This window comes from Orcinus orca, chromosome 6 (assembly GCF_937001465.1).
Source record: "Orcinus orca chromosome 6, mOrcOrc1.1, whole genome shotgun sequence".
In the NCBI taxonomy this organism is placed as follows: domain Eukaryota; kingdom Metazoa; phylum Chordata; class Mammalia; order Artiodactyla; family Delphinidae; genus Orcinus; species Orcinus orca.
In genome coordinates, this window is record NC_064564.1 from 36,758,604 (window position 1) to 36,772,797 (window position 14,194).

The following is a 14,194-nucleotide window of genomic DNA, read 5'->3' on the forward strand; positions in this document are numbered from 1 at the left end:
TTTAATTCTATGGTTTAAATTAATACTTTACAAATAATAAATAGTGTGGCCCAGCCCAGATGAATGAATCAACAAATCATTGTTCCCAGTTAGGTTTATCAGTTGTCCAGAGTAATGTCCAACTGGGGCTTGACGGCTTATGTGCTTTCCATAGGCCTCATTCAATTGTTTCATCCCTTGAATTAGTCTTTCCCATCCTTTTTGTTTTGATTGAATGAAACATTTAAACATTTCTTCTTACTTCAGTCAGTATGTATTTTGACCCCATGTATTTTAGTAGCTTTTGCAGCAATTTTTTTTTAATGTCCTGTTCATATTTCTAATTATGTTACCCACGTAACATTTAAATGTTCTAATTCAATAATGTAGTCATTTCTAATCAGACATTAGTTTTTCAAAATAAGGATTTTAAATTAATGTGATTACTTGGTTCTTGAATATAATACTTTTTTCCTTTTCAAGTCACTTTTATTTAATGATCATCTCTTGAGAACCTTATTTTGTAATGGTCTTTCAAAAGGTCAAACAGATAATTCACAACTGGTACTTGTACTTTATCTAGTTGTGCTTTTAAACAAAGGCTTAGTTAACTAACCTATCTGATATTCTTTTCTTTTTCCAGACTCTTTTATTGATGTTGACGCAGATTTCCACGCTAGGGTGCCAGTGGTGGTGTGCAGAGAAAAGCAAAGGTCTCTGCTTCTTTAAGCTGTTTATTAAGTACCAACTTGCCAAAAGCACTTGTACTTTACTCCATCTTAATGTCCAGTTTCTAGAATTGTAAGCTCCTATGTGGTTAATTTCACAAGCTTCCTGTTAGCATTCTCCCTCTACTGTTGGTGTTTAACACAAGAGGAAAAAGTGGTTTATTTTTAAAAGAGTAAAATTACTGAAAAAGAAAAAATATAGGAAGGAAGCATTTTGACCCATTTCAGTAAAAAACACCTCTGTCAAATAGTTACTTGCTCTAATCACCTTTATTTGCCATCCTTTTTAGAAGCATTTTAAACAGTGCTGAGTAACAGTTCACCCGGCTCTCTCTCCATCTGGAAGCATTACCATTACCACTGTAAATGGGTAGTTTGTAGGCTGTAATGATTTGCCATTAGGCAGATTCCTCCAACTAGGGAAAACACTTCATACTCCCATTCGAAAGATTTTACAGTATTCTCCTTACTTGCATTTTCCCCCCAAAATAATTTTAATATATGAAAACATGAAGTTTTAGTTCTTGAAAAATAAAGTTTACTCAGAAGACAGCTGCCCTATCTTTTTTAATACAATATTGAGATGACCCATAAAGGTTTAGTGAGTTAGAAGTATTTATTATCAGTGTAAATTAGTTGGTGGTGGTGTAAAAGACACCTGATACCTGTATAATACTTTCTCTTTTTCCTTCCCATTCTCACCCTCTACTCCCACCAGTGGTCTTCTTTGTAAAGTGAGTGCAGGAAATGAAAATGCTTGTCTGACAACAAATCATTTAACTGCCCTTGGAAAACTAGAATCAAAGCTGGTTCCTTTGGTGATTGCATTTAGGTACTGGGCAAAGGTAGGTTTGAGTTCTTTAAATGAATGCACATTCTGTGTGTGCATAAGCAGTATGCTTTGATTTTTACATGGTTCATTTAATCTTAAATGTTTGGATGCATATTTATAGACATCAAGGGAGTTGGCATCTGAGTATTAGAACAGAAATTTTAATGTGTACAGAAAGGAAAACTCAGTTTCTATTTCACTATGACATATTGCTCAAAAGATCAAAATGCTTTATGATGCTTATTAAAAATTAGATTTGTGGGGGCTTCCCTGGTGGCACAGTGGTTGAGAGTCTGCCTGCAGATGCAGGGGACACGGCTTTGTGCCCCGGTCTGGGAAGGTCCCACATGCCGCGGAGCGGCTGGGCCCGTGAGCCAGGGCTGCTGAGCCTGCGCGTCCGGAGCCAGTGCTCCACAACGGGAGAGGCCACAACAGTGAGAGGCCCGCGTACCGCAAAAAAAAAAAAAAAAAAAAAAAATTAGATTTGTAAGTCAAATCCCAGAGTTATGGCCCAAGTGTTAACATTTTTTTTCTTTTCTTTGTATTTCTGATCCCTCACCAAACAAAAGTAAAATTTTGATGCTTTAAAAAAGACCTCGAAAGCTATTTCCATATATTTGTTAGTGGAAGCAACCAGCTGGCATTTCAGTGATGTGTCGTAAATCTAACATTACTCTCGTCAGCTGGAGGCAAATTCAAAAACACATAGTTTGAATAACAGCAGAAGAGAATTCTGTCAGTCCCTCTCCCGTTTCCCCCTTTCTAGTGGTAGAATGGCACAGCTATTACCCTCAGAAAAATGCAACTCTCCCAGAATCATATTTTTTTGTACAAGTCTATCTCACACCATAATTCTTTCCATGATTGTGTAGCAGGGATTTTTATGGATTTCTCAGCTGACATCCTTGGAAGCAAGTTCACTTTATTTCATGAATTTATAAGGTTGTCTGTGCTTGATCAGCTTCACTAGCTAAAACCCCCCATCCCTTAGTCTCAGTTTGGGGCTGGATCTTGTTCACGTTGTCCTGCTCAATTAAGAGAGACAAAATTACACTGCTTAAAGATTCTTGATGTAGGCTGTCAGGAAAACCTGATAAAAACATGTGTGTGGATTAAGGCGAATTATGGCCATCAGTGAGAAGTCAGTTTAGAGTGCAGGACTCCCACAAGTGGGTTAAGAAGTCATTTTCTGCAGATCAAGAAAATATACTCATCACAATATTCCTACCTTTGTACCATATGAATCAAATACACTGTAAATAAACCAGGTCTTTGCTGAGGAAAAGACAATGTCTAAAAGCATTTATAAATGAAGCTGCAGCTTCATAAGATGAATCTCATCAATAGTATGTGACCCACCAACTGTTTACTTTTTAACTAGTTTCCAGAAGTGATTCTCAGGCACAGGAAAGTTTGAAATGAAGCTTCTTATACCATTTCCAATAATATACCCAGAGACTCCCAAAAAATGAAAGCCACTATCTGATCTTGCTTTACATTTCTACGGTGTTTTAAATATGGTATCCTATTGAAATGCTCAAATAATCATGAGAGCATCTAACATTTCCCCAAAATGTAAGGTCTTATCATGATTATAAAATTGAGATTCTGTGTAGAGAAAAGCCAAAGCTTTACCGATTAAGACATGGCAGTAACAATACGTAGTTCCTGTTGCTTGGGTCCAGGACCCAACAGGGACAGAGGATGTCCCACTCTTAACTGGGTGAATTGATAATCACAATGTGCTGTCTTTTGAAAGCAGCCTCCTACTTCATCACTAAGTAGGCCATGCTTTCTAAGTTGTTATTTCTGCTAGCGCTAATGAGTTTGCCTACATTCTAGCCTAATCACCTTTCTGACCAAAGCATGCATTTTCAAGGTAGTAGCTAAGGGTGAGGGGACCATTAAACTGAGCAAAGCCAATTGGCTTACAGTTGGAATTGAACCATCATTTTGACTCCATTAACAAGTTTTTGAACCAAGTGAATGGAGTTACCATGGATATCAAAAAAATAAAACAGCAAATATTATTTTTAGGGCCCTTCACAAATGAGTTTAGTTAAAATGAAAAATTTGAAATTGAAACTGTCACTCAAAACCACAATCTGTGGTTACTCCAAAAGTACAAGGAAGTATTTTGTCACTGTGGAGTTTTATTTGGAGGGGTAAATCATGTGACACACAGAAATGAAGTAACGGGTTTTAGACCAAATTGCATAAATGACAAGTTTACAAAAGAATGTACTTTTTGACAAGTACAAAAGAATGCTTATCCTCTTTTTGACAAGTACAAAAGAATGCTTATCCTCTTTTCTCTCATTTGTAGCTTTGCAGTATAGATCGCCCTGAAGAAGGAGGTTTGCCACCTTATGTGTTTGCCCTGATGGCCATTTTCTTTCTTCAACAGAGGAAAGAACCCCTTCTGCCTGTTTATCTAGGATCATGGGTATAAAACTTTTTTGCTTATGTATCTGATACTGATTTTATTACAGGGCCACAATCCCCTGTGTATAATTTCAGAGTGTAAAAACCTAACCAGAACTGACATGAATTTATTTATCCTACTATTGTGAATATTCATACCTTTCACTGCTGAAGTATTAATGTATTTGACTCAGGATGCTGCCCTGTACTCTGCTTAGGGACACTGTTACTTTTCTAAACTGAAAAAACTCTTGACTTATGGAACACATGATCTTGAGGTTTTCAGACAAGAGAATGTGAATATATTATCATTTGGTACACACTTTCTTTGGGTACAGTTTTATAATTTGATACTTGAATTTATATATCACCTCCAGACAGACTGTAGGAAGCTTTTGGTTCGCTATCACTTACTTTCTGTTTCTAGTCTTTTGATTCTCTTTATGCCCCATTCCCTGTGAAACAAAAGAAAATATAAGTGCTGAAATTGCTACCTATAGCACAAGATGCAGAACTTAGCAGTCAGTCACCTCTTGAATAATATATTGCTATAATCTTTAAGGTGAATTAGACTTCAGTGATGTGACTGTTCTTTCTTTCTGGATAAATTAAAGTTGAGCTGATGTATTCAAATAGTAAGATTTAAGAAGAAGCCACCTCAAAGTCAAAATGAGGTTATTCTCATTCTCTTGGAAACCTCACTGTTAATCCCTAGGTGTTTATCTTGATAAAAATCTTACGTGTACACTTACTTTATAAAAAGGGTCACTGGGTGAGAGCTTACTTTGGTACATCAGTATTTTAACTAGTCTTCTTACCATATGCAGGATTCTTGTCATTTAAGGAGGAGATGTTCTAGAGCAGTAGCCCTTAATTATGGGTCTATAAAAAAAATAAGATTTTAAGGAATTTTTTTATACTTAATAAGTTGAGAATTAAGCAGGGACCTTTGTCTGCCAGGCCCTGAGAATAAAGACAAAAGCAGAGTAAGTCCTATATAAACTCTGTCTTGGCATTAGGGATTGCAGTCTGCTGTGCTGTGACCCAGTTGCCTAAAGGGAGCTCTCTTTGTGCTTGTGGTACTGAAATGAAAAAATGCAGGGTATCCTTGCTAGTCTGCTCTCCTGATAGAAAAAAGGGTGAGAGAACAAAATCAACCCTTAGTTGATAAATAACCCTTTTCATCAGACCCAAATAGGATTCTGTGAAAGTCTTTGAAGTTTTCTTTTCACTTTGATCCAAGAGAAACAGGAGTTTAAGATGGAACCAAACCAGTTGGACTCCTATGCCAAACAAAAAGCCTTAGAAGAGGTTGATGCATTGCCATGCTCACTAATGTCTTAGTGAAATCTGCCTTTTCTTGTGTCCTCGTCATCTCTAAAGTAGGCATCTGTCACTGATGTGAGGATGCAGTAAAAAAAAAAAAAGTGCTTCTATTCTGCTGCTGGGATTCTCCTCAGGATTTGCTTAAGAGAAGCATGAATACCCTTTCCTGTGGCCAGTGTATTATTTCCTCGGGAGTAGTACTGGAAGTCCTCTAAGATGACACAGAATTTGCTTTTGATTATACCATTTATTTATTTAAGATTTTTTTTCTTCTCTAGTCTTATTTATTTATTTATTTATTTTAACATCTTTATTGGGGTATAATTGCTTTACAATGGTGTGTTAGTTTCTGCTTTATAACAAAGTGAATCAGTTATACATATACATATGTTCCCATATCTCTTCCCTCTTGCGTCTCCCTCCCTCCCACCCTCCCTATTCCACCCCTCCAGGCAGTCACAAAGCACCGAGCTGATATCCCTGTGCTATGCGGCTGCTTCCCACTAGCTATCTACCTTACGTTTGGTAGTGTATATATGTCCATGCCTCTCTCTCGCTTTGTCACAGCTCATCCTTCCCCCTCCCCATATCCTCAAGTCCGTTCTCCAGTAGCTCTGTGTCTTTATTCCTGTCTTACCTCTAGGTTCTTCATGACATTTTTTTTTTCTTAAATTCCATATATATGTGTTAGCATACGGTATTTGTCTTTCTCTTTATGACTTACTTCACTCTGTATGACAGACTCTGGGTCTATCCATCTCATTACAAATAGCTCAATTTCGTTTCTTTTTATGGCTGAGTAATATTCCATTGTATATATGTGCCACATCTTCTTTATACATTCATCCGATGATGGGCACTTAGGTGGTCTCCATCTCCAGGCTATCGTAAATAGAGCTACAATGAACATTGTGGTACATGACTCTTTATGAATTATGGTTTTCTCAGGGTATATGCCCAGTAGTGGGATTGCTGGGTCATATGGTAGTTCTATTTGTAGTTTTTTAAGGAACCTCCATACTGTTCTCCATAGTGGCTGTACCAATTCACATTCCCACCAGCAATGCAGGAGTGTTCCCTTTTCTCCACACCCTCTCCAGCATTTATTGTTTCTAGATTTTTTGATGATGGCCATTCTGACTGGTATGAGATGATATCTCATTGTAGTTTTGATTTCCATTTCTCTAATGATTAATGATGTTGAGCATTCTTTCATGTGTTTGTTGGCAATCTGTATATCTTCTTTGGAGAAGTGTCTGTTTAGGTCTTCTGCCCATTTTTGGATTGGGTTGTTTGTGTTTTTGTTATTGAGCTGCATGAGCTGCTTGTAAATTTTGGAAATTAATCCTTTGTCAGTTGTTTCATTTGCAAATATTTTCTCCCATTCTGAGGGTTGTCTTTTGGTCTTGTTTATGGTTTCCTTTGCTGTGCAAAAGCTTTGAAGTTTCATTAGGTCCCATTTGTTTATTTTTGTTTTTATTTCCATTTCTCTAGGAGGTGGGTCAAAAAGGATCTTGCTGTGATTTATGTCATAGAGTGTTCTGCCTATGTTTTCCTCTAAGAGTTTGATAGTGTCTGGCCTTACATTTAGGTCTTTAATCCATTTTGAGCTTATTTTTGTGTATGGTGTTAGGGAGTGATCTACTCTCTACCTGTACAGTTTTCCCAGCACCACTTATTGAAGAGGCTGTCCTTTCTCCACTGTACATTCCTGCCTCCTTTATCAAAGATAAGGTGACCATATGTGCTTGGGTTTATCTCTGGGCTTTCTATCCTGTTCCATTGATCTATCTTTCTGTTTTTGTGCCAGTACCATACTGTCTTGATTACTGTAGCTTTGTAGTACAGTCTGAAGTCAGGGAGCCTGATTCCTCCAGCTCCGTTTTTAGTTCTCAAGATTACTTTGGCTATTCGGGGTCTTTTGTGTTTCCATACAAATTGTGAAATTTTTTGTTCTAGTTCTGTGAAAAATGCCAGTGGTAGTTTCATAGGGATTGCATTGAATCTGTAGATTGCTTTGGGTAGTAGAGTCATTTTCACAATGTTGATTCTTCCAATCCAAGAACGTGGTATATCTCTCCATCTATTTATATCATCATTAATTTCTTTCATCAGTGTCTTATAATTTTCTGCATACAAGTCTTTTGTCTCCTTAGGTAGGTTTATTCCTAGATATTTTATTCTTTTTGTTCCAATGGTAAATGGGAGTGTTTTCTTGATTTCACTTTCAGATTTTTCATCATTAGTGTACAGGAATGCAAGAGATTTCTGTGCATTAATTTTGTATCCTGCAACTTTACCAAATTCATTGATTAGCTCTAGTAGTTTTCTGGTAGCATCTTTAGGATTCTCTATGTATAGTATCATGTCATCTGCAAACAGTGACAGTTTTACTTCTTCTTTTCCGATTTGGATTCCTTTTATTTTTTTTTTTTTCCTTCTCTGATTGCTGTGGCTAAAACTTCCAAAACTATGTTGAACAAGAGTGGTAAGAGTGGGCAATCTTGTCTTGTTCCTGATCTTAGTGGAAATGCTTTCAGTTTTTTGAGGATGATGTTGGTTTGTCATATATGGCCTTTATTATGTTGAGGAAAGTTCCCTCTATGCCTACTTTCTGCAGGGTTTTTATCACAAATGGGTGTTGAATTTTGTCAAAAGCTTTCTCTGCATCTATTGAGATGATCATATGGTTTTTCTCCTTCAATTTGTTAATATGGTTTATCACATTGATTGATTTGCGTATATTGAAGAATCCTTGCATTCCTGGAATAAGCCCCACTTGATCATGGTGTATGATCCTTTTAATGTGCTGTTGGATTCTGTTTGCTAGTATTTTGTTGAGGATTTTTGCATCTATGTTCATCAGTGATATTGGCCTGTAGTTTTCTTTCTTTGTGACATCCTTGTCTGGTTTTGGTATCAAGGTGATGGTGGCCTCGTAGAATGAATTTGGGAGTGTTCCTCCTTCTGCTATATTTTGGAATGGTTTGAGAAGGATAGGTGTCAGCTCTTCTCTAAATGTTTGATAGAATTCGCCTGTGAAGCCATCTGGTCCTGGGCTTTTGTTTGTTGGAAGATTTTTAATCACAGTTTCAATTTCAGTGCTTCTGCTTGGTCTGTTCATGTTTTCTATTTCTTCCTGATTCAGTCTTGGCAGGTTGTGCATTTCTAAGAATTTGTCCATTTCTTCCAGGTTGTCCATTTTATTGGCATAGAGTTGCTTGCAGTAATCTCTCATGATCTTTTGTATTTCTGCAGTGTCAGTTGTTACTTCTCCTTTTTCATTTCTAATTCTATTGATTTGAGTCTTCTCCCTTTTTTTCTTGATGAGTCTGGCTAATGGTTTATCTACTCTTTCTTCTCAAAGAACCAGCTTTTAGTTTTATTCATCTTTGCTATTGTTTCCTTCATTTCTTTTTCATTTATTTCTGATCTGACTTTTATGATTTCTTTCCTTCTGCTAACTTTGGGGTTTTTTTGTTCTTCTTTCTCTAATTGCTTCAGGTGCAAGGTTAGGTTGTTTATTTGAGATGGTTCCTCTTTCTTAAGGTGGGCTTGTATTTCTATAAACTTCTCTCTTAGAACTACTTTTGCTGCATCCCATAGGTTTTGGGTCGTCGTGTCTCCATTGTCATTTGTTTCTAGGTATTTTTTTATTTCCTCTTTGATTTCTTCAATGATCACTTCGTTATTAAGTAGTGTATTGTTTAGCCTCCATGTGTTTGTATTTTTTACAGATCTTTTCCTGTAATTGATATCTAGTCTCATGGCGTTGTGTTCGGAAAAGATACTTGATACAATTTCAGTATTCTTAAATTTACCAAGGCTTGATTTGTGACCCAAGATATGATCTATCCTGGAGAATGTTCCATGAGCACTTGAGAAAAATGTGTATTCTGTTGTTTTTGGATGGAATGTCCTATAAATATCAATTAAGCCCATCTTGTTTAACGTATCATTTAAAGCTTGTGTTTCCTTATTTATTTTCATTTTGGATGATCTGTCCATTGGTGAAAGTGGGGTGTTAAAGTCCCCTACTATGAATGTGTTACTGTCGATTTCCCCTTTTATGGCTGTTAGTATTTGCCTTATGTATTGAGGTGCTCCTATGTTGGGTGCATAAATATTTACAATTGTTATATCTTCTTCTTGGATCCATCCCTTGATCACTATGTAGTGTCCTTCTTTGTCTCTTCTAATAGTCTTTATTTTAAAGTCTATTTTGTCTGATATGAGAATTGCTACTTCAGCTTTCTTTTGGTTTCCGTTTGCATGGAATATCTATTTCCATCCCCTTACTTTCAGTCTGTATGTGTCTCTAGGTCTGAAGTGGGTCTCTTGTAGACAGCATATATATGGGTCTTGTTTTTGTATCCATTCAACCAATCTGTGTCTTTTGGTGGGAGCATTTAGTCCATTTACATTTAAGGTAATTATCGATATGTATGTTCCTATTCCCATTTTGTAAATTGTTTTGGGTTCACTATTGTAGGTCTTTTTCTTCTCCTGTGTTTCTTGCCTAGAGAAGTTCCTTTAGCAGTTGTTGTAGAGCTGTTTTGGTGGTGTTGAACTCTCTCAGCTTTTGCTTGTCTGTAAAGGTTTTCATTTCTCCATCATATCTGAATGAGATCCTTGCTGGGTAGAGTAATCTTGGTTGCAGGTTTTTCTCCTTCATCACTTTCAGTATGTCCTGCCCCTCCCTTCTGGCTTGCAGAGTTTCTGCTGAGAGATCAGCTGTTAACCTTATGAGGATTCCCTTGTGTGTTATTTGTTGTTTTTCCCTTGCTGCTTTTAATATGCTTTCTTTGTATTTAATTTCTGACATTTTGATTAATATGTGTCTTGGCGTATTTCTCCTTGGATTTATCCTTTATGGGATTCTCTGTCCTTCCTGGACTTGATTAACTATTTCCTTTCCCATATTAGGGAAGTTTTCAACTATAATCTCCTCAAGTATTTTCTCAGTCCCTTTCTTTTTCTCTTCTTCTTCTGGAACCCGTATAATTCGAATGTTGGTGTGTTTAATATTGTCCCGGAGGTCTCTGAGACTGTCCTCAGTTGTTCTCATTCTTTTTTCTTTATTCTGCTCTGCAGTAGCTATTACCACTATTTTATCTTCCAGGTCACTTATCCGTTCTTCTGCCTCAGTTATTCTGCTATTGATCCCATCTAGAGTATTTTTCATTTCATTTATTGTGTTGTTCATCATTGTTTGTTTCATCTTTAGTTCTTCTAGGTCCTTGTTAAATGTTTCTTGCATTTTGTCTATTCTATTTCCAAGATTTTGGATCATCTTTACTATCATTATTCTGAATTCTTTTTCAGGTAGACTGTCTATTTCTTCTTCATTTGTTAGGTCTGGTGCGTTTTTATCTTGCTCCTTCATCTGCTGTGTGTTTTTCTGTCTTCTCATTTTGCTTATCTTACTGTTTGGGGTCTCCTTTTTGCAGGCTGCAGGTTAGTAGTTCCCGTTGTTTTTGATGTCTGTCCCCAGTGGCTAAGGTTGGTTCAGTGGGTTGTGTAGTGTAGGCTTCCTGGTAGAGGGGACTAGTGCCTGTGTTGTGGTGGATGAGGCTGGATCTTGTCTCTCTAGTGGGCAGGTTCACGTCTGGTGGTGTGTTTTGGGGTGTCTGTGGCCTTATTATGATTTTAGGCAGCCTGTCTGCTAATGGGTGGGGTTGTGTTCCTGTCTTGCTAGTTGTTTGGCATAGGATGTCTAGCACTGTAGCTTGCTGGTCGTTGAGTGAAGCTGGGTGCTGGTGTTGAGATGGAGATCTCTGGGAGATTTTTGCTGTTTGATATTATGTGGAGCTGGGAGGTCTCTTGTTGACCAGTGTCCTGAAGTTGGCTCTCCTTCCTCAGAGGCACAGCACTGACTCCTGGCTGCAGCACCAAGAGCCTTTCATCCACACGGCTCAGAATAAAAGGGAGAAAAAGTAGAGAGAAAGAATTAATAGAAGTAGGAAGAAAGAAAGAGAGAAAGAAAGAAAGAAAGAAAGGAGGGAAGGAAGAAAGAAAGAAAGAAGAAAAGGAAAGAAGGAAAGAAAGGAGGGAGGGAGGGACAGTGGGAGGAAGGAAGGAACAAAGAAAGAAGATAAAGTAAAATAAAGTAAAATATAATAAAGTTATTAAATTAAAAAAAAATTTAAAACAACAACAAAAAAACGGACGGATAGAACCCTAGGACAAACGGTGGAAGCAAAGCTATACAGACAAAATCTCACACAGAAGCATACACATACAGACTCACAAAAAGAGGAAAAGGGGAAAAAATCATAAATCTTGCTCTCAAAATCCACCTCCTCAATTTGGGATGAATCGTTGTCTATTCAGGTATTCCACAGATGCAGGGTACATCAAGTGGATTGTGGAGCTTTAATCCGCTGCTCCTGAGGCTGCTGGGAGGGATTTCCCTTTCTCTTCTTTGTTCTCACAGCTCCCAGGGGCTCAGCTTTGGATTTGGCCCCGCCTCTGCGTGTAGGTCGCCGGAGGGCGTCTGCTCTTCGCTCAGACAGGACGGGGTTAAAGGAGCCGCTGATTTGGGGGCTCTGGCTCACTCGGTTCCGGGGGGGAGGGAGGGGCGCGGAGTGCGAGGCGAGCCTGCGGCGGCAGAGTTCAGCGTGACATTGCACCAGCCTGAGGTACGCCGTGCATTCTCCCAGGGAAGTTGTCCCTGGATCCAGGGATCCTGGCAGTGGCGGGCTGCACAGGCTCCCCGGAAGAGGGGTGTGGATAGTGACCTGTGCTCGCACACAGGCCCGTTGGTGGCGGCAGCAGCAGCCTTAGCGTCTCCCGCCCGTCTCTGGCGTCCGCGCTTTTAGCCGCGGCTCGCGCCCGTCTCTGGGGTTCGCGCTTTTAGCCGCAGCTCGCGCCCGTCTCTGGAGCTCCTTTAAGCAGCGCTCTTAATCCCCTCTCCTCGCGCACCAGGAAACACAGAGGGAAGAAAAAGTCTCTTGCCTCTTCCCAGCTCCAGACCTTTTCCCGGACTCCCTCCCGGCTAGCCGTGGTGCACTAACCCCTTCAGGCTGTGTTCCCGCAGCCAACCCCAGTCCTCTCCCTGCGCTCCGACCGAAGCCCGAGCCTCCGCTCGCAACCCCGCCTGCCCCGGCGGGTGAGCAGACAAGCCTCTCTGGCTGGTGAGTGCCCGGTCGGCCCTGATCCTCTGTGCGGGAATCTCTCCGCTTTGCCCTCCGCACCCCTGTGGCTGCGCTCTCCTCAGCGGCTCCGAAGCTCCCCCCCGGCTCCGCCACCCGCAGTCTCCGCCCGCAAAGGGGCTTCCTAGTGTGTGGAAACTTTTCCTCCTTCACAGCTCTCTCCCACTGGTGCAGGTCCCGTCCCTATCCTTTTGTCTGTGTTTATTCTTTTTTCTTTTGCCCTACCCAGTTACGTGGGGGGGTTTCTTGCCTTTTGGGAGGTCTGAGGTCTTCTGCCAGCGTTCAGTAGGTGTTCTGTAGGAGTTGTTCCACGTGTAGATGTATTTCTGGTGTATCTGTGGGGAGGAAGGTGATCTCTGCGTCTTACTCTTCCGCCATCTTCCCCTCCCGCCTATTCAAGATTTAATAACAAAAAGTATGTGGTGGCCAAATACTAGATTGAATTCTGTGTGTCAATTATGGCAAACTCTGCTGCCTGAACCAAAGTGATCTGTAGCTTTCAGCATTTTTAAACTAGTCAAGTATCAGTGTGCTGGCTTCTGCTAGGGTCTTTTAGTCAAAAATGTGAAGCAAGTGAGAGAAAAGAAATTCAGTGCCTTGTTCATGCCAGATACTTTATATCACTCTTTCTGCAGAAAATCTATTGAGAACCTCAAAATTACGTGCATGAAAGTATCTAAACTGTTAACTCCTTCAAAATTTTTAAAGCACTCTGTATGTTAGTCATTGTACTAGGCCCTGAAGGTAATACACAGATGAGTAAGGCTAAATTCTCTGTCAAGAAGTTTAGAGTATTGTATCTCTGTGCTCAGCTCTGTGTTTTCGAAAATCTTTCAGCCATTCTCTCCCAACCTACTCAGATTTCTTCCATGTTGGAGATTATCTCTCTGACCTTTTACTCCCAATTAAAATTCCCATTTATTATCATTAGATATTGATATGTGAGTTGTGAATGATGAATAGGCTTAACCCTGTGTTCTTGGCATCATTTATCCCCTACAACAATATTTTACTAGTCTCCTAGTAGATATTATTTGGAATCTTCCTTATTTTAGATTATGTAAACGTAACCCTTAGGAAATAGTTATTTACACTTTAAGAATGCCAGATAATATAGTAGAAAGAAGAGTAGTGTTAAAGTTTGGCAGCCCTGAGATTCACCCAGGATTTGCCACTTAAATCCTTGTGACCTTGAACAAGTTATTTAATCTCTGAGCCTTGGTGAAAGACTCATCTGCAAATTTTTGAAATGAGATCAGGAATGTAGAGTTCCTGGACCTCTACAGGTAGGAGAACAGATGTAATCCTTTCCCCCTTCAATAGAAAGGCAAGTTCCACTTACGGTATGTAGGTGTGAACTCCTAAAACAAGTGATCCTTCTGGAAATAACAGCTATAAATTCTCAACAAAATACATAAAACAACAACGTGAAGGCTCTGGAGACTGAACAAATGCAAACAGACTTTGGAGAGAAGTCAAAACCTGTAGCAAGTGACCAACACAGAGTGAGTTTCTGTTTTTCAGTGGCTTTACCCCTGAAGGCAACCCTGGTAGAAAAACCAGTACTCTTTCTGGCCAGAGGAACTAAGGCCACCAGATAATAAGGGGAAGAAAAACCAGAAAGGGAAGATATAGAGAAGTGGAACCCTTAATTCTGTGTGGGAACTCAGTACATCACTGACTGACTTCTGAACCAGTCCAGCATGCCATATAAGGAGATTGGAAGTCAATGCTCTATCCTCGCAAAAAGA

General features: G+C 39.4%; 1 protein-coding gene across 14 annotated transcripts in view; it reads left to right on the plus strand.

The window, feature by feature from the left end:
- TUT7 (terminal uridylyl transferase 7) overlaps positions 1 to 14,194 on the plus strand; it is a 67,438-nt gene that overhangs the window by 11,298 nt on the left and 41,946 nt on the right. For all 14 annotated transcript variants that reach the window (XM_033411383.2, XM_004283045.4, XM_033411386.2 and 11 more), the window contains exons 8-10: positions 623 to 692; positions 1,426 to 1,552; positions 3,866 to 3,985. In XM_033411383.2, the coding sequence (XP_033267274.1) occupies positions 623 to 692; positions 1,426 to 1,552; positions 3,866 to 3,985 (317 nt within the window). The remainder of the gene's footprint in view (positions 1 to 622; positions 693 to 1,425; positions 1,553 to 3,865; positions 3,986 to 14,194) is intronic.